Raw genomic sequence first — 23,826 nt, 5'->3', positions numbered from 1 at the left:
ACGTTGCGGAGGCCAAATATATATGCATGTGTGTGTGTGTGTGTATGTGTGTGTGTGCACAGAGCTACTCTGCACCAAGGAAAAGGGAACTCAGAGATTCAACAGTGGCAACTAGACAAACAGATCATAGAAACCAGCAGAAACTGTCGCTGCCAGCGTTTTGTTTCCATGCATAAAGGAGAAAAAGCAGTGAGGTCAGCAGGATCCTTTCAGAGGTGCAGCAGCCGCCCCTCTGCCTGCCCTGGTCAGCATGATGCTCCAGTGAAGAAGCTCAATGCCCGACCCTGCTCTCCCCTCTTCCTCCCCGACCGTGGATTTTCTACCGCTTTATCCGACCTGAGCCTCCAAACCCACCCACTGCACACAATGTAAACGTCTGGCCTAATCAGTTCTGCCGCCACAAACCTAATTTGTACCAATCCAGAGCACAAGTAGAGAAAGTGCTCGTGCTTTGGCGATCACAGTTTCGATTAGAGTGAATGTTAGATTGTACACAATGAGAGGACGATGATGGAAAATAAGCTAAAGATTGAGGTTGTAATTATATTTATGCTTTGTGTGCACCAATATCTGAAAACTACCAATGCACTTCCACTTCTACAACTCACAGGTGCTGCCCACCACATGTCCACTGGGAAGTTTTCAGTCAGACGTGTTATGAAGGGGATTTTCAACAACTTTTTTTGTGTTAGCACTTCAAACAGGCCGTTTGTTGCATTCAGGGACTAGATATTCACCAGTCATCTCCAGAGGTGAAGCTGAACCCCTGAAAAGCTGGAAATCCCCCAGTGTGAATGGAAGATGTTGTATTACTAAACCAACCACATCTCCACAAGTCCTTATTTCAAAAGCACCTTCTAAACTAAGCAAGGGCAGTATTTTTAGAGCTGTATCACGTGAATGCGTTTAAGTAATTGTCAAGCGCCGCTTTGATTATTTCTGAACCATGTAAAAATTGCAGCCTGTTAAACAGGATTCAGAGTGAGCAGACAGAGGTCAGGTCGGGAGAAGGGTTAACTGATTTTGTTTTTGATTTGTAGTATTGTGCACTGGCTCCTCCCCTGGGATCAGCGGGGCTACTCCTGCCCTGGGGTGTTATAAAAAGACCTCTGAGCTCCCCTGCTCTGGTAAAGAGGCTGAATGTCTGCAGGACATGCTTAACGTTTGTCTATCCATGTTCTTCTACTAACAACCAGCAGGGCTGGCACATAGATGCACAGAGACTGGCGTGCTGCTCCACTCAGGAGCTCTCTATGACAGAAATCAGAATTCAGTGACATGACAGTTGCATGTTGAGCAGTTTACGTGTTATTGCATTTTAGCTTTAGAGACGCGGTTTCTGTTTGAGGGTGATTTTTTGTCATTTGATTTGTGTTCTTTGGTCTCCAACAGTCTTTTTTGTGCATGAGAGGCATCTCCTTTCAGTTGATCGTCTGCTCATCTTTTGACTTCTCATCCCTCCATCGCTCAGAGGTTGCTTTTTGACCTTTTTACACCATGTGGGAGTTCAGATCAATGTCTTTCTGGCGGGCAGTGTTTGCCGAGTTCTATGGCACCATGTTCTTCGTATTCTTTGGGCTGGGGGCAGCCCTCCGCTGGACCACCGGGCCGCTTAATGTCCTCCATGTTTCTTTTTGCTTTGGGCTGGCGGCTGCCACCCTCATCCAGTCCATTGGCCACATCAGCGGAGGTCACATAAACCCAGCCGTTACCTTTGCCTACCTGATTGGCTCCCAGATGTCCCTGTTCCGTGCCTTCTTCTACATCATAGCCCAGTGTCTCGGAGCAATGGCTGGTGCTGCCGTGCTGTATGGGGTCACACCCAGCAACATGAGGGGAAACTTGGCACTCAACACGGTAAGTTTACCAGAATGCTCTCTGAGTGCTTCCTAATCTGTTGTCATGAGTTTTCCATGATATTTTTAATTTACAGTATGAGTCTAGGACGGCACATTAAGATGTACACATACAGCAATTGCTATCATGGTATTAATCAATCTTTCTTCACCCCCTCTCATCCTTCAGCTGCAGCCAGGCATCAGTCTGGGCATGGCCACCACCATGGAAGTCTTCCTCACCCTGCAGCTTGTTGTCTGCATCTTTGCTGTGACTGATGAGAGGCGCAACGGACGTCTGGGCTCTGCTGCCCTCGCCATCGGCTTCTCTGTGCTCATGGGGCATCTTCTCGGGGTAAGAAACAACCTCGAGTCTAGAAGTGTACAACAGTTTTCTAGGTCCAACATAATATTGCATCACATGAACTGCTCTCTCTGTCTTTGACTTAGCTGTACTACACTGGAGCAGGAATGAACCCAGCAAGGTCCTTCGCCCCCGCTGTCCTGGTTAGGAATTTTGTCAACCACTGGGTAAGAGGATCATATTTGTAAATATTTTACACATTTAACGCTTTCAAACCATAGTAATGTGACACTTTCGGTATCCCTGACACATTCTGTACTTGCATTTCTAGGTGTACTGGGTGGGTCCCATGATTGGTGGAGCCATGGGTGCCCTGCTGTATGACTTTATGCTGTTCCCCCGTATGCGAGGCCTCTCCGAGAGGCTTGCCACACTGAAGGGCACCCGGCCCCCAGAGGCTGAGGGCCAGCAGGAGACCAGGGGAGAGCCCATCGAGCTCAAGACACAAGCTCTATAAGTCCCAAGTAGAAGATCGGCTTTCTGACCCCTCCCCACACATCCCTCACCCATCACATCTCACCCTCACCCTCAGTTCCCGGTCCATCCTCGGCCTGTTAAGCGTCTCTGCACACATACCTCCTCAGCGCCTACACACATGCTAACACGTATCCCGAACTCCTTATTGTGCACCCACACATCGAAGGGGCACCCACAGCCCTGACCTTCTCTCCTGATTTCACATCTATTCACCCCTCCTCCTCCTCCTCCTCCTCCTACCTTGGACTGCAGGACAAAAGATGGAGGGTTAGAAGAAGACTTGCCACTGAAGGAAGCACCCTGTGCCCTGCGGTGTGGGTCAGTCAGTCACTTCCTGGCTGTAACTGCTCAGGACAGGGGCTTCTCCCTCTATCCTTCCTTTCCCTCCCTTCCTCTCTCTTTTTTTCCTCTCTTTTTCGTAGTCTGCTAGGAGTGAAGCTACAGTAGAGCAGTGGACTTCTGCATGCTTTTCCATTTTGATCCGGTGTGATCTCCCCATCGTTTTCTTTTGTTTCATGAACTTTGGGTAAATTACATGTACGTATTGTACTTTACCAGTATTTATTTGGCTCACTTTTTTTTTAGTTGTATGTGTGTGTGTGTGTGTGTGTGTGTGTGTGTGTGAGAGAGAGAGAGAGAGAGAGAGAGAGAGAAAACCAGAGTGAGTGTGCATGCTTGTCTGTGTGCATGTGTATGCTTGTGTGCATGTTTTAATGGATCATTTATTTTTCACTTTTCATCGCCACAATCCTTTGTCTGTATCAAAATGATTATTATTATTATTATTATCACTACTATTTTAGATTTATCATGCAAAGTTATTTAAGGGAAAGATGTTTCCTTTCCCACAACCTCACTGATACTGCAGAAGTTTAATTCAGATATTTTAGAGAGATCCTCTTAATATATAATAATATCAGACGCAGATGATTTATCTTAAAGCCAAATTCATTCAGTTTACAGTTTGTGTCTCATCTAGTGAAGAACACACACATTCATATTTATATTAAAATAACAACTAAACCATCTGGTCTTTCCTGAGCTCAGTCTTCAATGAAGGTATTTACAAAAACTTGAAATGATTTAACCGCCACCAAATCTGTTGCCCATTGCTTTGTAGGTGAGAAATCAGGCTTTTACCAAAATTGAGACGACTTATCCAGTATTTGTGTTGGGCTACATTTTAAAAATGACCTTCTGACAGGATTTTATCCTTGAAGCTTTCGAGATTCATGTACAGGTGTGTGATAGTTGGTTTGCTTTTTACTTTTGCGTGTCTGCCATGGAAGAAAACAAAGAGAGCAAACCTGACAAGCTGTCATGACGAGCACGTGTTTGCCAGTTGAATTGTGTTGTTTGACACAACCGAGGCGTCTCTGTTACATCAACATCCAGGTTAGAAATGACAGAGTGCATGAGGTGTGGTGGCTTCTTGCTGGTGTTAAGCAAACACCTGGTGCCTTCTCTTTTCGACGCTGAGCTGGGTGGCTCTTTAGGAGTGATATAGTTTCAAGCCCCTCTCTGATATTCGGGAGAAGAGAGAAGGTCACTGCGAGGCGACTGAACTCTTTAGTGTGTTTGTACAGGGTGACACATGTACACCTTTATTTTCATACGGTCTATGAGAGCACATGAACTTTGAAGCTCTGCCCTGGCCCTGGCGTCCCCTCTCTCCTCCATCCCTCCTTCAATCACCCTACCTCCTCCCTTTGTTTATGAGGCAGCCGTCTTGTTCTGCTCCGATGAGGGGACATCCAAAGCTGCTGGGGTGGAGGGAAGGGGACAGGGCACTGAGAGAAGTGAGCATTTTGACAAAATGTCACTAGAGCAGTCATTGAACCAGACTCTTAAGCTGATTCTCTTTCTGCTTCCTCTACATAACTTTTTTTTCAGTGTGATTTCCCTGGCAGTGGTTGAGTAGAATTTAGTGGCATGTTGAAATTAGATTTGTGTTCTAATGGAAAAGCTTTGTGATGTACAGTGTAAAGTTTTCTTTTTTTTTTAAAAACAACACATTTCTTGATTGTTGAAACCGGATGGATAGGAAATATAATATCATAGTTATGCAATGTCTCCTCTTTGGCTGATGGATTATGGAAGTGATGCCAATAATGTATACACCGATATGTTTTCATCCAATGAACAGCCTTTATGGTACCAGGCGCTTCCCAATCTCTATGCCACTGATTTATTATTTTTATATGTCAAAAAAAATCAAAAAATTCTTATGTTTTCAATCTCCTTTTGTCTGTTTTTTCTTTTAGACTCATTGTAGAAATATATTGAGTTTAAATAGATGTTTTCATACTTTTGTATATAACAAAGAAGCTGATACTAGATACACATTTATGACATTTTAAACTACAGGACATAACCCAGTAACCCCTCACAAAAAACATTTAGCAATCAGATGAGATCAATTTTCAATCACTCAAATAGGATACACTCCATGTACAGTGCCACAAATAGCTGTGACGAGGGAGAACTAATATCTATGTTTTGTAAATTCACAAAAAATATTTGTATATAAAAAAGATTTGAACTTATCACCATAGTAATAAGAACAAATAAACTTAGTATTAACCTTGGCTTAATTTACCCGAAAGACAATCCACATGAATATAAATGGTTACCATCCAGTGAATAAGCATGCTACATGTTACATCCAACACACTATATTTTACATATATGTCAATACACTGTGTATCACATGACCAGCATTGAATGTGATGTCAGGTTTAGTAAAAAGCTTCTGATTGAACCCAAAAATATATTTGTAGGGGAGGTCTGGTTTAGATGATACATTTAGTTGTGAATAAAAGATGCTACATACTGAAAACAATTAAACTTAGAGTGATGATGAAAAGGAATGCATCTGTTGTCAGAACAATATTGCAAACTTTCAAATTAACTCCAGTGCCTTGCAGCAATTTTGACATTTTAAAATGAGAGAGCTCAAACAATGCAAAACAGAGGAAAGCAATAAACAGCACAACCTCATTTCATTGAGTTTCACAGTTTTATCACTCTAAAGACTGAGGGCACAGACTTGCATCACAGAAAGCAAAAAATAACAAAAATAGAATAAAGCATGCAATATGTAATATTGTGAAGTTCTCAGTGACTGGTAGTTGATACATTATTATCCCTAATATGAAATAACTGTTACCTGCCACCATTATCATCACCTTTATTGTAAATTTCAGTGAAACGCTTAATGTTCACTTGATGTGTCTGATCCTCACTATACCAAAGAACAGGTTAGAGCTACATACAAGTATTGAACCATAGCTGACTTATGAAGTATTAACCATGCATAATGTTCATCATTGTCTAACTGACTGACTGAGTGAATGACATACTGTAGTAGAGGTGTCTCAAAGCTTACCAATCACAAGGAGAGTTATATACAGTAAGGCTTACATTCAAATATGCAACAAACACCTTTCTCTTTCCATTAGCATCACGCTGTAAGCTATCACATAGAATTAGTCACTGTTTTAAAAGCACTGTACTCTGTACAGTAATCCACTTATTTTCCTAAATTCACGCAAATGTAAAAAGAAATTAGCATCCACAAACCCAGCATCACAGAAAAAAGTTTTTTAAAGTGCAAAACAAAGCACAGATGGCCAGCAGACATCGATGACAACGTTTTTCATTCTGGTTTGTTCTCAGTTTTACTTTTCCCACAAAACGATTCCATGCTTCCTCCAGCTCAATAAATATATCGAACCCCAGAGACATTAAATTTGTCTCTATAAAGAAGCAGATGAGACGTAGATGGAAAATGACATTGAAGGAAGAATGTCTGCACAAACGACACTTATATGACGATATATAAGTTCAGACAGGTTTGTCTTGGGTCTCTGACGTCCGCTTTGCCTTCCCAAAATTGTTTGGATGGGACATCTTATTCATTCAGTGTCTGGAGAATACTGTCCAAATCCAGGTCCATGTTGTTACCTGGGGCACTGGACAACAGACACATACACTTAATGGTCTTTCAACATTGAGTGAAACAATTTCTGAATTTGTGCACTGGTATGAAGATAAAACACCTACATGTCCTCTGAGAAGACAACAGGAGGGTTTGAGCTGAAATCCACATCAGAATTAGATGCTGTGTCCATGATGTCTTGAGTGATGGAGCCCTGTGGGCTGAACGCCTGCTGAAACTGATGCCTGAAAGGAAGTCCAGGGACTGTTACCATTAAACATGTACATTTTGTCATGAATAAAAGACGCTGGTGATGCATTATATTTAGAGGCAAAGATCTTCTCAAATTCACAACTTTTAAAACGTTTTACTGATTATCTCAAAGGTTCCATGGGGGCGTCCTGGGTGGGACAAAAGTAAACGTGCAGACAGACACAGTCTCAGTGGTAGAGGAGTGGTCAGTAGCTGGTGAAGGACAGCACAGGGGAATAATGGTTCGGAAATAAATAGAGAAAGAGAAAAGTGTAGGTGTGACACTTACACAGGGAAGCTAACAGAGCTGTGGGGGTTTTCGGTCATTTGTTTCACAATGTGAGGAGAAGGCAACGCAGAGCCAGCTTCCCTGCACACATCAAAACATGTTTAAAATCTTTACCATCAATCTCAAAATGACTGTAAGTGCATCAGATGACACGGTTTATTTGTAATAAAAAAATCTTCCTTACATGCCGACTTTAGTATGCAGTGACACAGGGATGTAACCTCCATTGGGTGATGTTTGAGGCTCTGTATAAACAAGAGCAGATAACAAAAGCCCTCCATCTGTTAGTTGCCTGTCCTTACTTGAAATTAGAAGCATAAAACTAAAAACTGATATAATCTTTTGATGAAGAACATTACCAGAGTAGAATTTTTTGAAAACTTCATGTTTAGGGAATTCAGGATACAGGTAAGTTATGTGACTGATGTCCCGGATACGGTCGCCAAGGCTGAGGATCTCAAGGTCTCTCTTGGTGAAGGGCTGAATATTCTGGATTATCTGGCCCCCATCTTGGAGAAAGAAACATATGATATGTCAGTGCATGAGAGAAGTCTGAGAGTTATTATTACTTTGTTATTTCCAAATGTATTTTAAATGTTTGAAGATAACTGTTGCCCCTCCAACACTTACGCTCATTAGCAGACACATAAGCAATGGTGATGCCTCCGATCTCAGAGTCACTGAACCGAAGAAGGAACGTCCCGTTGGGCCTGTCTTTGAGAATCAGGTGTAGATGCTGCTTCCCAATGAAACCAAATATCAGCCTGATGGAGCCAAACATTGCAAACACTTGTCATTATTAATTTTGTAGCAGGCTGCTAATTTGAACAATTTCAATAGCTGTGGAGTCTCCTCACCCTTCGCTCCAGTAGGTCTTCAGGTGCTTCTTGGTCAGTTCCATTACTCCCTCAAACCACTGCCAGAAAGTGAAAGGTCGACCCGGGAGAACCTCCTGTAGGATTCAAAGCCACAGTGAGATATGAGTGAATATGTCAGCCTGTGAATGTCTGTTCATAAATGACATACACTCGAGCACACCTTATTAAACTGGGCCCAGGAAACCATCATGTTGCTGAAGTCGTCAGCAAAGTCGGGCTTGTCAAATATCTTCTGCGCCAAGAAGTGCTGGTTGTAGTGGTCCAGGTTGTGCTGCGTCTGGACCTCAGAGGTGAATTTACTGTTGAGAGTGCTGTACATCATCCTCCAGGGCACGCGCTCCGGCACGACGAACGGCACTCTGTCCTGATGACAAAGACACACGGCGAGAAGAATGTATGTATTTAAAATGTCACACTGTCATCGCAAATGTTTATTGTAGGCATTGTTCATTTTGTTTTGAGGTCGAGGCTTTTAAAAAAAATCTTTTTTTTTATTTCCAGTCAGCACAGCAGAGAGCACCACAGTAAACTCACAGAGCTTGTCTATGGTCTATATCTAAAGTCCGTGGGTGTCGCTCAGTTTGACACTGTGAAGCTGTAAAGTTTAAAGATGTTTTCATGTTTAAAAATCGCATTATTATTAACATGCTAAATAGTTTTGTGCAAATTCAGGTAAACATGACTGTCACCTTCGCACAGTGATAATACTGCAGTGATATCACCTTCATAGAAAACCAACAAACCTTTTTCACAACAGACATTTTGACTCGGCATAGACTTTCCCTTTGAGCACAGCCTTGGGAACCACCAGTCCTCAGTCACTGTCCCAAACATCCACGAGACATTGAACAGGTGTCTCAGACTAAACAGCCCCACAATGTTTAGAGCCACCAACATCAAAGCATGAATCTCATCTGCCCCTGGTGTCTTGCCAGGGATATTCCCCGTGTCTTCAGACTCTGCCTCCCCATCAGAGGACATATTGATCCTAAGGTCTGGTTGGGCAGAGCAAGGAAATACATGGAGCAAGGACAGGCTGACTACCTGCGCAGACAGCCAGCCGGGTTGGATGTCTGGGTGTCCCAATCCCTGGCAGCATAGACTTTAGCATGAAAAGAAATCACTACTGTGACACTTACTGTTTCAGAAAAAGCACAGTCCCAAATGATGGTGGCCAGAGCGTTGTTGTCTTGACTTCCATGGACAATGACGACCACCGGCAGCGAGATCATCTAGAATCAATGGCATAATACATTTTAATGATCAAACTAAGGAGACATAAATCACATACAATTGAAATAATATTTTACAGCTGCAACATGTGGAATCTTCTGTACATGACCACATAGTTTTAAAATCAGTTTATCACTGTTGTGACTGTTAAATGAAGCTTGTGAGCTGACGAATGAGGGAAAATCTGATGAAACTGGGTTCCATACACACCTGTATCCTGTAGGGAGTGTCACAGCCTGTGATGGTGATCTCTGTGGAGAACAGGAGAGCAAACTTCTCCTCTGTCACAGACTCTGATCCCTTTCTGTCGGCCCTCTTGATCTTCTTGATGGACTATTGAACCAAAATAAGAGTTTACATTTTCTAACGAGACAAAACAATAATTACATCTCAGTTGATAAATCTCGATCAGTACATACCATATTCCTAAAGGTGGCACACGTGCTGGCTGTGTTGTGTTCTAGGATGGCCGTGTTGTTGATGAGCTCCCCGACATTATCACTGCAGACAACATAACAAAGCTTCAATGTGAGTTTTAACGTCATATATACAGACATGCACAGAGTTGGAGATCACGTTTCTGACAAACTAAAAAGCTGTTGCACAGGGGGGCAGCCTTGGACCCATGATTCTCACTGTACATGCTGACACTTGGTGACATCATCAGAAAGTGCAATGTTTGTTTCCATAGTTATGCAGATGATATACAACTGTACACAGCTGCTGGGCCGAATGATGATAACGCTCTGTGCTCCATCACTTACTGTCTTTCAGCAATGAATACAAGGATGACTAATAATTTCCTAAAGCTCAATGAGATAAAACAGAAATCCTTTGTCGGCCCAAATTTTAAAAGGAGAAATGCTGGAAAATAATCTGGATCAGCTAACTCCTTGGATTTATTTGTCTTAAAACATCCAAGAATGAGAAAATTCTTGGATCTCCACCTCAATCTGCCTCTGCACCAAAATGTAAGGGCCTTTTACGACAGCCCAAGTTTGTCAGAAATATGATTTTTAATGTTTGTGTATTCTGGTTTACGAATAAACCCAAAAACAAATATTACCTCATTGGTAAAGGTCATTATGCTGTAGGATAATGGAGATTTAATGACCTAGTAGATAGTACTAATGGTGTCAATAAAGGTTTTAATGACAAATCAAATCTTTAAGAAGTTAACAGAACAAGTTAAAATAAATGTATTCCTTTGTTCCACAAAGGTGAAAAAACCTTGTTAGACTCACCCAGGGACACTGCTCAGGTTCCTGGCCTGCTGTTCATTAATGATTTGCGCCTTCAGCACCACAGGCTTCCCAGGAGCCACTTTGTCCCCCAGCAGATATCGCACAGTGGTGGAAAACTTTGACTGAGTCTTAATGACCTGTGGGGGCTGCTTGTCCACTATAAGAGAGCTGCAGGATACATCATGAGTGAGGGAGGCATGTTTAAAATGTCAGTCTTAAATGAATTTACTCAGATTTTGGAAAACATACAGACAGTGAACTAATGTGACTGTGCTACCTTTGAATCAGAACCTGAAGAAGTTGCCTCAGTCGATCCTGGAGCTCAGGGATCGGTTCCACTATCAACATCAACTCCTGTCTCAGGTTCCCATTCACTCCAAGCAGCTGCTCACACCTAACAGAAAAATAGGTCATAAGTAAAAATATATAAAGACAAATACTAGACAAAAAATACAGAAGCCAACTAAGAATAATAAGTTACTATAGTAACTGACCTAATGTGAAATATTCTCACTATCTCTCACTCTGTTTCTGAGATACGACATAAATACTGGCCAGACGAGTACTTCAGCAAAATATTATGATGTCACTTTATTTTACTCTTTTGATTTGCATATATAAGCGAACCCTGCGAGCTAGTTCAGGCAGCCAGCTCGAGCTGCGCTGCTCCAATCATGTGACATACCTCATTCTCCACAATCATCTATTATACACACCCACCTAATTAGGCAGCCTATTTAAGCATAGATAAATTTCCCATCAACCCCTTTGCTCGCACTGCTGCTGCAATAGGTTTACCAGTAGCAGGCACCTGTAGCCTCCGAGGGAGGGTTTACAAGTATTTGCTCATCACTCCCATCTGTGTAATCATATCAGGGGAGTGATTGAGTTCGAGTCTAGACGCCAAACACAAACTATGTTCTAATGCTGCAATAAACATTTGAACATTTGAGGCTTATTGATGCCATGTTTGATTAGGGGTGTGGTTTTACTTGGATAGGATAAAGGTCATGTAACACAGAGCTCAATCCAAAAGGGAATGAGAGGGGTGCACCTCACCAGGTCTGCAGGGGGTTGAGGTTTTCGTCAAAGGGATGTCCGATGGCGGCCTTGCACTGCTCCCACCTCCACGCCTTCAGCCTGGTGAGCAGTCGGAGCTGACACCGGTCCAGATAGTCCACGCTCTCCTTCAGCAGCTGAAAGCGCTTCTACAGCAACCAGTATCCAAAAACATTAAACTGACACATGTGGGCAAACGTGCATGAATGTGAATGTCAATAACCATCACGCACACAAAAACAGAAATATTATGTACTGTACCTGCATTAAAGTCTAAAGTTCAAACTATAATTTGTACCCTTCTGAAATTGCGTGTATAATGGTGATGGTGAGAGACTGTACTTCAGTAGTACGATAATTAGACGACTACAAATGTCAAGTTCTGATCTTAGAGCAGCACTCTACTGAGCTAATTTGTCTACACTGTTTTGATACAGTATGACACAACTTTAATTTCCTGTGGTTGTAAATAAAAATGTCCCTTCAGGCTAGTAATGTTGACACTGACAACATAAATAAGTGTCCAGCTCACCGTGGCCATTGCATTCACATTGTACTCCAACTGCTGGATGTGGTTCTGAATTTCAGACTTTTTGGCATCCAGTCCATTCTGCTGGATTGACCCTGTACAAATAAAATCATATTTTGAGTCCTTTGTACAATGCATGTGGATGGAGAAAACTTTCTAATAAGAAATGGTTTAAAATACCCCATTTTTACCACTAACTTACAAAGGTCCTGTGTGGTAAAAACAAATTAGAATGAACAACATGTGAACATGCCAGGTTAACAAAGACACAGAAAAAGCTTGGCTAAATATATTCACTTTATGTACAGCTGGAATGCCAAGTACTACAGTCAGTGTACTTCTAAAAAAAATAAAATAAAGGCCCAGTCAGGCCTCAGGAACTCCTTATGAAACCACTTTTAAATTCATTAGATTCTGATTTTTATTTGAATCTGCACCCAATTTCACATCAGTCCCCTAAACACATCAGATTTTTTAAGTAGATCCATGAATTGTTCTCTGAGAAATCAAAGAATATATTGAAAAACGCTTTATTTAGCGATGATAAAGAAAGAAAAAAAAAAATCTCAGCCTCCTGATCTGGATCTGAAACAAAATTCACACATCCTCCCACTAAGTTTCATGGTCACTTGTCGAGTAGTTTTTGTGATATATTTTTAGCCCATGTCACACTGAAAAAGACTGAAATGCAAATTTCATCATACTATCCATAACAGCATGTACGAAGAGCAGGGCATTTCTAGTGGAGCAGTATTCAACAAATTAGCATTGAAGTCACATTTAAAGCATAATATGGAAATGACAGAGTAGAGGAAAGTGTGTGTAACGGCTGTAGTAGTTGTATTAGCTCCAGTAGCTGCTCTTTGCAACACTGATCAGATTTATTTCTCTCATATAAAAATGAGTGGCCACCTCATACTTGGACTAATTAATGATCCTATATGAAAGCAGAACTTGAGGCCATTGACCATTGTGAAAGCAGGAAAAGAACAGTAGTAAATTACATTAACATTTGGAACAATAAGAGTAAACATAGATTTTAACATCAACAATGGCTCTGCTCCACAAAGTCTTCCGGTAAGACAGGTCAGTGAGTGAGCATGCACAATACCAGGAAGTAACTCAACAAAATTGTATGCAGCCATTTTTGACTTTGATTTCACCAGTGGTTTTCCTGCTTTGAAGAGTTGTAAGTCAGGAGCACCTTAGGGCTCCATTCTTCACCCCTCACTGTTTTATATTTACATGTCAAACCTCTGACGTGTCATTTTGTGATAAAGCGTTTCCTATACCAAAAACTCAAAGATGTATACGTCAACTTTTAACAGTAAAGTCCATTGATAAACTACAACTAGCATTCTGACATTTAAACCTACATATCAATTTCCTGCATGCAAATACTAACGTATCACACGTAATTTTTTTAAATAAAACTGAATAAGGCTGCAACTATTATTTTCACCACTGATTAAACTTCATATCACAGTTTGCAGGAAAAAAATGAAAAAAGTGAATTGTTGATCACTTAACAAAATGGTTGTGGTGTGATTTTATTTGTCAGACAATGAATCAAATAATAATTTCAGCTGAAGAGTTCAGAGTAGACTTTCTTTCCCCAAACTGAGCTAATTTTTAACTGACATATATTTACAAAATACTGAACAATTAACAAATCAATAAATATAAAAACTAAAAATGAGTTGAAAAAACACTAAACTGAAACTGTTAATATAGAAAGTGACTTTTGTTTTATGAAAGAGGAACTAAAATAGTCTTATTCCATTTTCAGTCTATATCGTCTGTTTTTAGTATTTTATGAATATGAACATGAAGAAAGGCATTTCTGAAGAAAGTCTCTAATTGTGTGTGTGTGTGTGTGTGTGTGTGTCACCTTGTAAACCCTCAAAGTTCTGTCTCTCCCAGTTGAGCTCTTCTTGCAGCTGGTGCATTTTCTGTCGAATGTTCTGGACCTCCAGCACCGTCAGAACCAGGTGGTCCACATCCTGCAAGTTGGGGAGCTTCGACTTTTCTTCTTCAAACTTTGGGTACGCTGGAGGGCTGGGGACCTGAGTGGGCTACACACATGGAACAGTGTGATATAATTATTAATTAGACAAGGAGAGACACTGAGAGCATGCTATGTTTTACAATTATTGATTATAGTGCATATAAAAGAGGGATACATAGAAAAATATATGTAATAAACGTACATCATTAGAATTAAACATTCAATTCAATTTTAACTTCAATATGTAACTTCGGCCACTAGGGGTCTCTCAATCAAAACAATAACAAAAGTCCTCATTTGATGAGATCATAAAGCAGCATGGGACCATGGGAGTTGTTATCTTAACCACAATTGTGCATGAAAATCAACCTGGCCTGACTCAGAGACAAAAAAAGTTCACAGATAAGGTCATGTATTAAAGTGTTATGCAAACAGCAATGAATCATTTTGATCTAGCGGAAGGAAAATACGGTCGACTGGCTAGTAGTGTGTTTCTGCTTCGTCATACTTTATTTGACTTGGACGTTTTAGTACAGACGAGCAAAGCCAAGGGTAAAGCAGATACAACACAAATAAAGGGCGACCAAAATGCAACTTCCTGTTACATGGACTAAAGATGAGGATTTCTCTGGGTTTGAACATTGTTGAAAACATTTTGGATGATATAAGTACACACGTTTAAAAAATATATTCAATTCAATTTTATTTCTATAACGCCAAATCATAATATGCATTATCTCAAGGCACTTTACAGGACCTTAAAATCAAAATATAGAGAAAGCCAACAGTTCCCACAATGAGCAGCACTTTGGCGACTGTGGAGAGGAATTAACAGGAAACCTCGAGCAGAACCAGGCTCAATGTGGGCGGTCATCTGCCTCGACCGGTTGGGGTGAGCAAAGAAAACGGGGGGAGGAGAGATGGGTGGAAAAGAGGGGAGAGAAGAGAGAGGGATAGTGGGGAGGGGGAAATAGAGGAGAGGGGGGGCCAGAAAGACCCGGGACACTTGAGCGCCATCAGGTATCAGATCTGACGAGTTAAAATGTAAACAACAGTGTAAAGACTATTAATTATTATTGATAACAGGCACAATTGGTATCATAATTAATTACTGCGATATTGTAATTAGTAAAAGTTGTTGTCCAGAGGTTCTGGCGTCAGAGATATATCTGAAATGAGAGAGAAAAAGAGAGAGAGAGACAATGGGAGTACAAAGTGAAATAGTAGTTGACGTGTATTAAAATAAAGAAATGGATGAATGTGAGGGGACAGAGAGACTGAGAGAAGTGGAGAGGTGCTCAGTGCATGATGGGAGTTCCCCCAGCAGTCTAGACCTATAGCAGCATAACTAAGTGATGGTTCAGGACTCACCTGATCCAGAACTAACTATAGGCTTTATCAAAAAGACGTTTTAAGTTTAACTTTAAATGCAGAGATGGTGTCTGCCTCCTGAACCCAGAGTCGGAGCTGGTTCCACAGGAGAGGAGCCTGCTAGCTGAATGCTCACCTCCTGTTCTTCTCTTACAGACTCTTGGAACCACAAGAGAGCCTGTGTTTTGTGAACAAAGTGATCTATTTGGATAATATGGTGTTATCAGGTCTTTGATATGTGAAGGGGCTTGATTGTTAAGGGCTTTGAATGTGAGGAGCAGGATTTTGAAATCTATTCTGTATTTTACAGGGAGCCAATGTAGAGAAGCTAAGACAGGAGTAATATGATCTCTCCCTCTAGTTCCTGTCAGCACTGTGGTATTTTGGACCAACTGGAGACTTTTTACCGATTTCCAGGGGCATCCTGATAATAAGGAATTACATTAATCTAATCTAGAGGTAACGAATGCGTGGACTAGTTTTTCAGCATCCTTCTGAGACAGGATGTTTCTAATTTTGTGAATATTGTGCAGATAGAAGAAAGCTGTCCTAGAGACCTGTTTTATGTGTGGGTCAAATGACATGTCCTGGTCGAACATAACTCAAAGGTTCCTCACAGTTGAGCTGGAGGCCAAGCTGACACCATCCAAGGTAACTATCTGTTCAGACAGTGATTCTCTAAGATGTTTAGGGCCGATTACAACGACCTCAGTTTAGTCTGAATTTAGAAGTAAGAAGTTTTGGGTCATCCAGTCCTTTATGTTCTTGAGACATTCCTGAATAATGAATAATAAGAGGTTCTGGCATTTCTAAGTGCTTTCTTGTAATATATCAAGCTATCCTTCCAGGCTAGGTGAAAGTCATGTTTATTGGGGGAACGCCACTTCTTCTCTAGTTTCCGCGATGTCTGTTTTAGAACACGTGTCTGAGAATTATACCACGGAGCTGATCTCCTCTGATTTGCTTTTTTCTTTTTTAGAGGGGCGACAGCATCAAGGATTGTTTTTAATGAAGCTGCTGTACTATTTACTAAGTTATCAACTAGTGGGGGGGGGGGGTTTTGATAACTTTCCTGTATAGTACTGACACATGGCTGAGAGGTAAGTGAAGAAGGAAGCAGTTCTTTAAACGTATTCACAGTTTTATCAGATAAAGACCGACTATAATAGAAGTTCTGTCCAGAATCGGTGTAATTAGTAATTGTAAATTCAAATGTAATTAAAAAATGGTCGGACAGAAGAGGGTTCTGTTGAAATATTATTACATTTTCAACGTCTATGCCATATGTCAGAACAAGATCAAGAGTGTGATTCAGACAGTGGGTGGGTTTATTCACATGTTGAATGAAACCAATCGCGTCTATTATTATTATTGATTTGAAAGCTGAACTAAGGCTGTCGTTGGCAACATCTACATGAATGTTGAAATCACCCACTATAATTATTTTATCTGTCCTAAGAACTAGTTCTGATAGTAATTCAGAGAATTCAGACGAAATATGATAAATTTTAAAGATTTTCAAAGGAGTTAGAAATATATAGAAATGTAATGTTATAATGTCATGTCATATAAGAAATATATAACATGAAGGTCGTTTTTAGACATTTTGCTGAATTTGCTATTAGCATTCTTTCTTTTATCAAGAACCCATCGATTGGACATAATGGCATCTTCAAAAAAAATGGAATCAAAAATGTGGATTATTTGTGTTCAGATTTGTTTGGCCTTTGAAAAGATTATTACCAACTGCAAGAACAAATGGTAAAGAAAATAAAAGATTTTCATTCAAGGATGCTGTCAGCTGTTGAAATCCATGTGTTTTTTTGACCCTTTTGACCCAGTTAAAACTGAAAACTGACTGTGGACGGGAGTTTGACTAACAATTATCAAACTTACCACGGCAGGAAACAAAATACTGCTAAATAACAATTGATGGTACATTTCTTTTACACCTCATGTCCCCAAAACCTCTGAAGTTGGACAATGCTGTCTTCATGGAGCTGCACACATACAGATTTTACACTGGGGTATTAATCGCAGAGAGCCATTCATTTGTCAATTATAACATGTACTCAGATATCAAGCTTCACCTGAACCTAAAACACGATGACACAGCGAATCATTGTGAGAGCTTCAACAAAAACAAAACACAGACTGTGTCAGTTAATGAGGTTCTTACCCTGTTGAGCAGAGCCCGCTCCTTCCTGAGGATGTCCCTGACGAGCACTGCAAACCCTAGAGGCTGCCGTTGAAATATGGTCTGTAAAGAAACCACATTTCTTAGTGATCTATCTATAATACGGCTGTTGTAGCAGGTTGGCACAAACATATGTAAGACATGGGTCATTTTCTCTTCTTCTATCTCATCGTTAAAGTCATTGCTGTTGCACAATTAAAACGTGCCATTTCAGCGTCGGTTATTCATATTATACTGGGAATCATTTTCTACATAAATGAATAGAAAATATTTGGTGCTACAACTTTCACTTCATTTAAAACAATGCTTCTCTGTTTGCCACTCCCTTCCACTACGTCACATTTGAGAACTTTTATTCAGACACGGAACTCTTTTGTTTTTCCATTATACTGTATTCTCTCCTCTCGTCTGGTGGCCGTTTGTCTTTCATGCAGCATAAACGCAATGCACAATGGTATATATTGCCCGTTTAGTTGTGATTGGTTGCACACTATTTTTCACAATGCATTGCGGGATACGATGATTATTAGGGTATAAAGATTTAGACAGTAAGGACACTAAAAATGTACTTTTTAGTGAGAAGTGAGTGATTACAGACACACAAATCACATTATGAGTCATGCAGCTCTCCTACCATGGACCTGCTGATCTGCATCAACTTCATCCTGACCACCACATTCGTATTCTGCTGAGCAATCGACTGCAACATGCTGATGATCTGGTCCAACAGACTTCGGGCCTGACTCTCCTGCTCCACTTTTTCCAGCACAAAGTCTTCCCTTTGACACACACACACACACACACACACACACACACACACACACACACACACACACACACACACACACACACACACACACACACACACACACACACACAGGCATGTAAGATGTGCATGTAGCAGACCCACACACAGACAAGAGCACATGAGCCAGCAAACACAATATTCATCAGCTCTTTTGTCTATGTATGTTGTTGTGTGCATGTGTGCATGTGCGTGTGTGTGTGTACATATGTGTACCATCTTTGGGTCTCAATCCATTCAGCTATGAAGTGTCTGACTTCAATGGGGAAGCCGTTTGGGGGATAGAGGTTGTTGACGGTTTCATCAGACAGGCACTGGATCAGCTGGGACATGTGCTGCCACTGGGCCATGATCAAGCAGGGCTACAAAAATCAGTGTGAAGACATATTATGTATGAATATTCAATTCTACAGCACTTCTCAGTGACTGAAAACACAAACTGCATTTTTTCAATCAAAACCATGCCAATATGAGAGAACTAGAATTGCACTGTTGACAGTCCCCTTAAATTAAATCAAGCTGCACAAAGTTTAACACAATATTATTTTTCATTATGATCAATTAGTCCCTGACAATTCCAAAATGCCCTAACTCTAAACTCTGCACCTTTAAATATTTGAACTACTTTAGGTGTATATTTAATTATATTTTATTTTAATACTTTAGTTTTATTTTATTCTATTTTTATTTTTTTGCTTGTGTGATATTTTGAGCATGGCTAGAAGGGAGCCTGTGACCCAAGCATTTCATTGCCAGCTAAATGTAATTGTTGTGAACATTGTGAAAAAAAAAAAAATTGATCTACTCCAAAATGTAATGGGTTCGTTTCTGACCTGCACCTTATCTTTCCACCAAGTTCTGTGGACATGTGTTGTTTTAGTTGTTTTAGTGGAATCTTGTTTACAATCATACAAACCAACTAACAACAACAAGGCTGGTGTCGCCTTTTATTAAATTTTTCCATCTGGAACAAATCCCATCACCAGACCAAAACCCAAAAAAACATTCTATCTTTTCTCTACATTCATTCCTACTGAGGATGCAAATCTTGAAAAAAATATGTTGTTTAGCTTTAAGATAAGATAAGAGACACTTTATTCATCCCACACTGGGGAAATTTCGACTCTCTATTACACCACTCCCAAACCAGCAGAACACACACCTGCTGTGCCTCCAATCATTGCTCACTCCCAAATATAACTGTCGTACATTTTACTTGAGATCCCAACGTTTCCAAAAAATGCCTTAAAAGCAGGTACTTACTTTTAAGTAATAAGACTTCACATTTTCTTAAGTAAAACTTTTATGTGGGATGAATTAAAAATCGACTACAGTGTTCATGATCATTCTTTAGGTTGAACCTGAACACTGGGAGCTGTGTAGTTTGACAGCATTAGAAGCCTAAGGTACAGAGCTATGCAATAAACAAACTTGAAACTGAAATCAAAACTACTGCATGTGGGTGAAATAAACACCACTACCGTCAAAATCAAATGTCTTACATTTGTTGTTGGCAACAACCAAGCAAACTGTCTTTCATCACTTCCTATGGGTGGAGACAACCACAAAAACGCTGTAATACAACTACACTTTCACTGAAATATCAAAACTCCACCCCTGTCTCTTGGCAACGTGAAGGTGCAACCAACAATCTTCTGTTAAGCTTTGCACCATTATCACACCTTAATTGTATTTGGCAGCATAATTATCCCTCAGATGAGTTTTTTACATGAGCCAGTCTGGTGAGTCATACTGAAGGAATGGAGTGTTGTGCAATACCCTTAAGAAGTTGTTGAACATTTTGGGAAGCTCGCACAAGAGGACTGATGGCGCTCACACCCTGCAGAACTAGACCATCATCATCGTCTAAATAATAACCTAAACAAAAATACAGCGACGATTATAGAGGCTTTGCTGTTTGCTTAGGTCTGCACTGACATTAGCAGGCACACTTCACAGCTGTAGCCACTGTGAAATGTGTTCAAATCTGATGTTGGCTGATGTCCCAGTGTGCGTCACAACTGTTCGACCCTCAGCCCTGCAATCTTGGATCAACACATCATCATCAGCCCTCACAGGATCCCTGTGAAAGCTGCTGTACTACTCTGACTTTGAGACATGAGCACATGATCCAATATGGACCTGTGCTTGGGAAAAGATTCAAAGATTTAAAGAGGAGGATCAGTTTGACTCAAAACATTTCCCAGATGACGCTTCACTATATAATGCACTGGGACACTGCACATTTAGTCTCTGTGGTGCACAAGTTGTTTCTCCATTTTCCTCAGTTCGCTCCCATCTTGCACATCATGGTTGCACTTGCATGTTAAGTGATCCCTTGTGTGCAACAATGCATGGGAGCTTTCCTCCTTCCTCTTCTCCCTGAAACATCCACTGCAGAAATCACTGAGTCAAGTTTCCTCCCTCTCCAGTGTCAGGCCTCACAAACTCACACAGATCACTTATCTTCAACAACTCCAGTAAAGATCATGTAACTCACTACGATCGATTCTCCTCCCAACAAAAAGCACCAGCTCACAGACGGACATTACAAGTCAAAGGCCCAAACTTCATCGCACAAGATAAACTGGTAGTTGAGAAGAACTTTGGTTGCTGAGATTTCTGATGAAGTCAGAAAGTCTTACTGGTAGAAGTGCTTTCTGATTTCTGCTCTCAGTCACGATTTCGTTAGGTTCAAGATAGGTTTAAAAAACATAATATTAACAACATGGAAAAGCTTTCTGGCGAAGATCAAGTCAACTTTATTTATGTAGCCCAAAAGATCAAATATTCCTCAGAGGCCTGGAGAACACACAAACCCCCTGTATATAGCCAAAGTAAACAGAACAAATATGAGTTAAATATACCAAACCAATGTCAAAACCTCAGAGGCCGGAATTATAAACAGGGTTCTTATGCTTGTCTAAATACAGCAACTATTTGATTTGATATGATTTCAAACAGTGGGAGGTTTGCAGATGTTTTTGCTGTGGTGACAAACTGGGAAATTGAATTGTATAGTGTAATAATTTCTGTCGATTTGGCTCAATGGAATCTGCAGTCCCTTCACTTGCTGTAAACACTCCACTTGAATATACAAAATACAGCCATCTATTTGAATCATTTGAAATTGTTTTATTTGATCTTGTTTTGACATCTGTAACATTTATATTCCTGTATATGTCCTCTCTCTAATTGCTTTAGAACTGCTTCCCATTGTTTGCCTTGAATGTTTCATTTCTAACGTGTAAAACACCTTGTAACTGTGCTATATAAATAAAGTTTGCTATTATTATTACTGGGTTAGTTAAACTTTCGTGTTGGAGTTCACTGCAGCTACACCAGGCCTTTTTGTTTGGAATATAATAACATGCATGATATGTTATTTGGGGTGTGTTTCCAACAATATCAACATGTAAACAGCTCCATCAATGCTACCTAGAGGGTTATTGCCACATAGGCTGATCATGATAATTAGGAACAATCCATTTGCTTATTAGTAACAAACAAAACATTGCTGCGACCTTGAACATAATTCCCACATTAGACGAAAAAACAAGACACTTGTTAAAAGTAAACCTACATTTGGGTCTATCTGACTTTATAAACTTGATTGTAAGAGGACACGGTTCTCGTTGCGGACCAGGCCTCAATAAAACAACAAGCTGCATCGACTCTTACCTTCAGTTAAAGGCAGATTTCAAAACATTGATAAGCGCTGGGCTCCTTCGCTTCTTCCTCTTCCTCTTGTGTGGTGAATAACTCCTCCAGTCTGCGCTACTCTCTAAACACGTCCTCCCTCCATCATCCACTGTATCTCTGACCGTAAACCCACTGATCTTTGACCGTCGCTGATCCTTTGTACCGAGCCGTTGACGCTCACAACTTTTACTTCGCCAACGCAGAAAGCCAGGGTGGGTTCAGACACTTCCCTGTTCGCGCACGACGCGTCACCACCGAGCGGAGGAGCGCGCGTAATTATTTCCTGTCCTCACGTTCAAGTTTGCACATGATCGAGACAACGTGTGAGCCGTGATGCACTGGATGTGGCACGAACCATACGCACTGTCCACTGTGGTTAAATCCCATTTCACAGGCCACAAACACAGCGTACACCCCGCAGGCCTCCATGCGCCAAGACAGAAACCACAGCAGGAAACAGAGCGCACATATGCCACACGTTGGAATGTGAACCAAGGGGTACGAGTGATTCTGGGGTGGACATGATGAAGTTCCGCAGAAGGACCGCGAGGGCGGATTAACGTTGAGTCACTTCCCCAGTTGCAGAAACTTCCAGTAAGACACGTGATACCATATCTGCCGCTGGCAGCTCCTTCGAGACCAACATCTTCCCAACGGCATCCACCGACTGAGAGCGCCCGGGCGCACACGTCGCCACACACAGACCGTGTTGAAAGCAGTTTTCTTCGGGTGGAGGCTGTTACAGTAATTGCGGTTCTTATTTCTGCTGTTGTGACTCATCTGCATCTTTTGTGCGCATCATAACATCACAACATCTGAGTCCAGTTCTGAGTCTAGACTTTATCAGACCCTCTCCAGGAGTGAGACCCTGTCATCTTCAATACTGCATCATCATCAAGTCTCAGTGACATCATCATTCATCAGGAACTGTTACCGGTTAATAGCATCACTGATGATGTCACATATACTCTGTATCTAACTGTTAAAAACACACACTGTGTTCTCAGCATGTTTTACACTCAGGATATGAAATAAATAAAGACATCCTGAATAGAAACATTAACAATCAATTACATGTTACTGCTTTAATTTCAATAGTGTTTGCCACAGGATCACAAAAGTATGTATATGTATATTTTTTGTTTATTTAAAAGTATTATGTATTATTAAGTATAGAGAGAAAGGGAACTTTACCCACTTCCCACTATCCAGTTCCATTTCACCGACAAAAAATATGTGAGCAGAGAGTTGCCCAAAAAAGGCAGCTGTTTACCCTAAGTGGCCCCCACTGGGAATACAATTTATCAGAAGAATATATTTAACATGAGTTTTCCAGACATGACCCACTTTTAGAAAACAAGGTATAAAACCGTATGACGTATCAGATAAAGTATAAAACGTTATAATGTATCATATAATATAATATAATATAATATATAATAAAAAAGCAAATAATTATGCAGATTCATTGCTTTCGTCATATTTTACTCCCTTTTCTCTTTAGTGTTTCACAACTATAGCCACGAGGGGGCGTCAATGTGATTTTGGTCCCACTACACTTCGCTTTTGTTTTGCTGTGTGAGGTTTTGCTGTGGTCTTGTTTTGTTCGCATGATTTTATTTGTTTATACATTTGATGTGTAT

General features: G+C 40.7%; 2 protein-coding genes across 2 annotated transcripts; one reads left to right on the top strand and one right to left on the bottom strand.

Moving 5' to 3' along the window:
• Positions 1-1,357: 1,357 nt before the first annotated feature.
• Positions 1,358-2,797, top strand: mipa (major intrinsic protein of lens fiber a). Its single transcript, XM_020088966.2, has 4 exons — positions 1,358-1,857; positions 2,026-2,190; positions 2,286-2,366; positions 2,471-2,797. Exons 1-4 carry the CDS (start codon positions 1,498-1,500, stop codon positions 2,654-2,656), a joined length of 792 nt encoding a protein of 263 aa, XP_019944525.1. The 5' UTR covers positions 1,358-1,497; the 3' UTR covers positions 2,657-2,797.
• Positions 2,798-5,681: 2,884 nt separating this feature from the next.
• Positions 5,682-23,092, bottom strand: stat6 (signal transducer and activator of transcription 6, interleukin-4 induced). Its single transcript, XM_069525977.1, has 20 exons — positions 22,163-23,092; positions 18,698-18,843; positions 18,311-18,455; positions 17,659-17,739; positions 13,992-14,175; positions 12,104-12,195; positions 11,572-11,720; positions 10,790-10,906; positions 10,513-10,680; positions 9,688-9,769; positions 9,479-9,601; positions 9,175-9,267; positions 8,196-8,399; positions 8,015-8,109; positions 7,788-7,921; positions 7,517-7,666; positions 7,342-7,402; positions 7,158-7,238; positions 6,742-6,861; positions 5,682-6,650 (listed from the first exon to the last, which is right to left on the bottom strand). Exons 2-20 carry the CDS (start codon positions 18,829-18,831, stop codon positions 6,590-6,592), a joined length of 2,274 nt encoding a protein of 757 aa, XP_069382078.1. The 5' UTR covers positions 18,832-18,843; positions 22,163-23,092; the 3' UTR covers positions 5,682-6,589.
• Between the last annotated feature and the right edge of the window lie 734 nt (positions 23,093-23,826).

The sequence above is a fragment of the Paralichthys olivaceus genome, chromosome 6, assembly GCF_024713975.1.
Source record: "Paralichthys olivaceus isolate ysfri-2021 chromosome 6, ASM2471397v2, whole genome shotgun sequence".
In the NCBI taxonomy this organism is placed as follows: Eukaryota; Metazoa; Chordata; class Actinopteri; order Pleuronectiformes; family Paralichthyidae; genus Paralichthys; species Paralichthys olivaceus.
Note: the sequence above shows the minus strand (reverse complement) of the source record. Positions and strands in the feature narration are given on the sequence as shown.

What these genes read in the sequence shown, in the direction of transcription:
- mipa (XM_020088966.2), top strand. Translation starts at nt 1,498, where the DNA reads ATGTGGGAGTTCAGATCAATGTCTTTCTGGCGGGCAGTGTTTGCCGAG. An exon ending in GAAACTTGGCACTCAACACG is followed by an intron (nt 1,858 to 2,025) that starts GTAAGTTTACCA and finishes CTCATCCTTCAG; the next exon opens with CTGCAGCCAGGCATCAGTCT. An exon ending in TCATGGGGCATCTTCTCGGG is followed by an intron (nt 2,191 to 2,285) that starts GTAAGAAACAAC and finishes TCTTTGACTTAG; the next exon opens with CTGTACTACACTGGAGCAGG.
- stat6 (XM_069525977.1), bottom strand. Translation starts at nt 18,831, where the DNA reads ATGGCCCAGTGGCAGCACATGTCCCAGCTGATCCAGTGCCTGTCTGAT. An exon ending in GAACTTTGAGGGTTTACAAG is followed by an intron (nt 12,196 to 13,991) that starts GTGACACACACA and finishes TTATTTGTACAG; the next exon opens with GGTCAATCCAGCAGAATGGA. An exon ending in AACCTGAGCAGTGTCCCTGG is followed by an intron (nt 9,770 to 10,512) that starts GTGAGTCTAACA and finishes TGTTGTCTGCAG; the next exon opens with TGATAATGTCGGGGAGCTCA.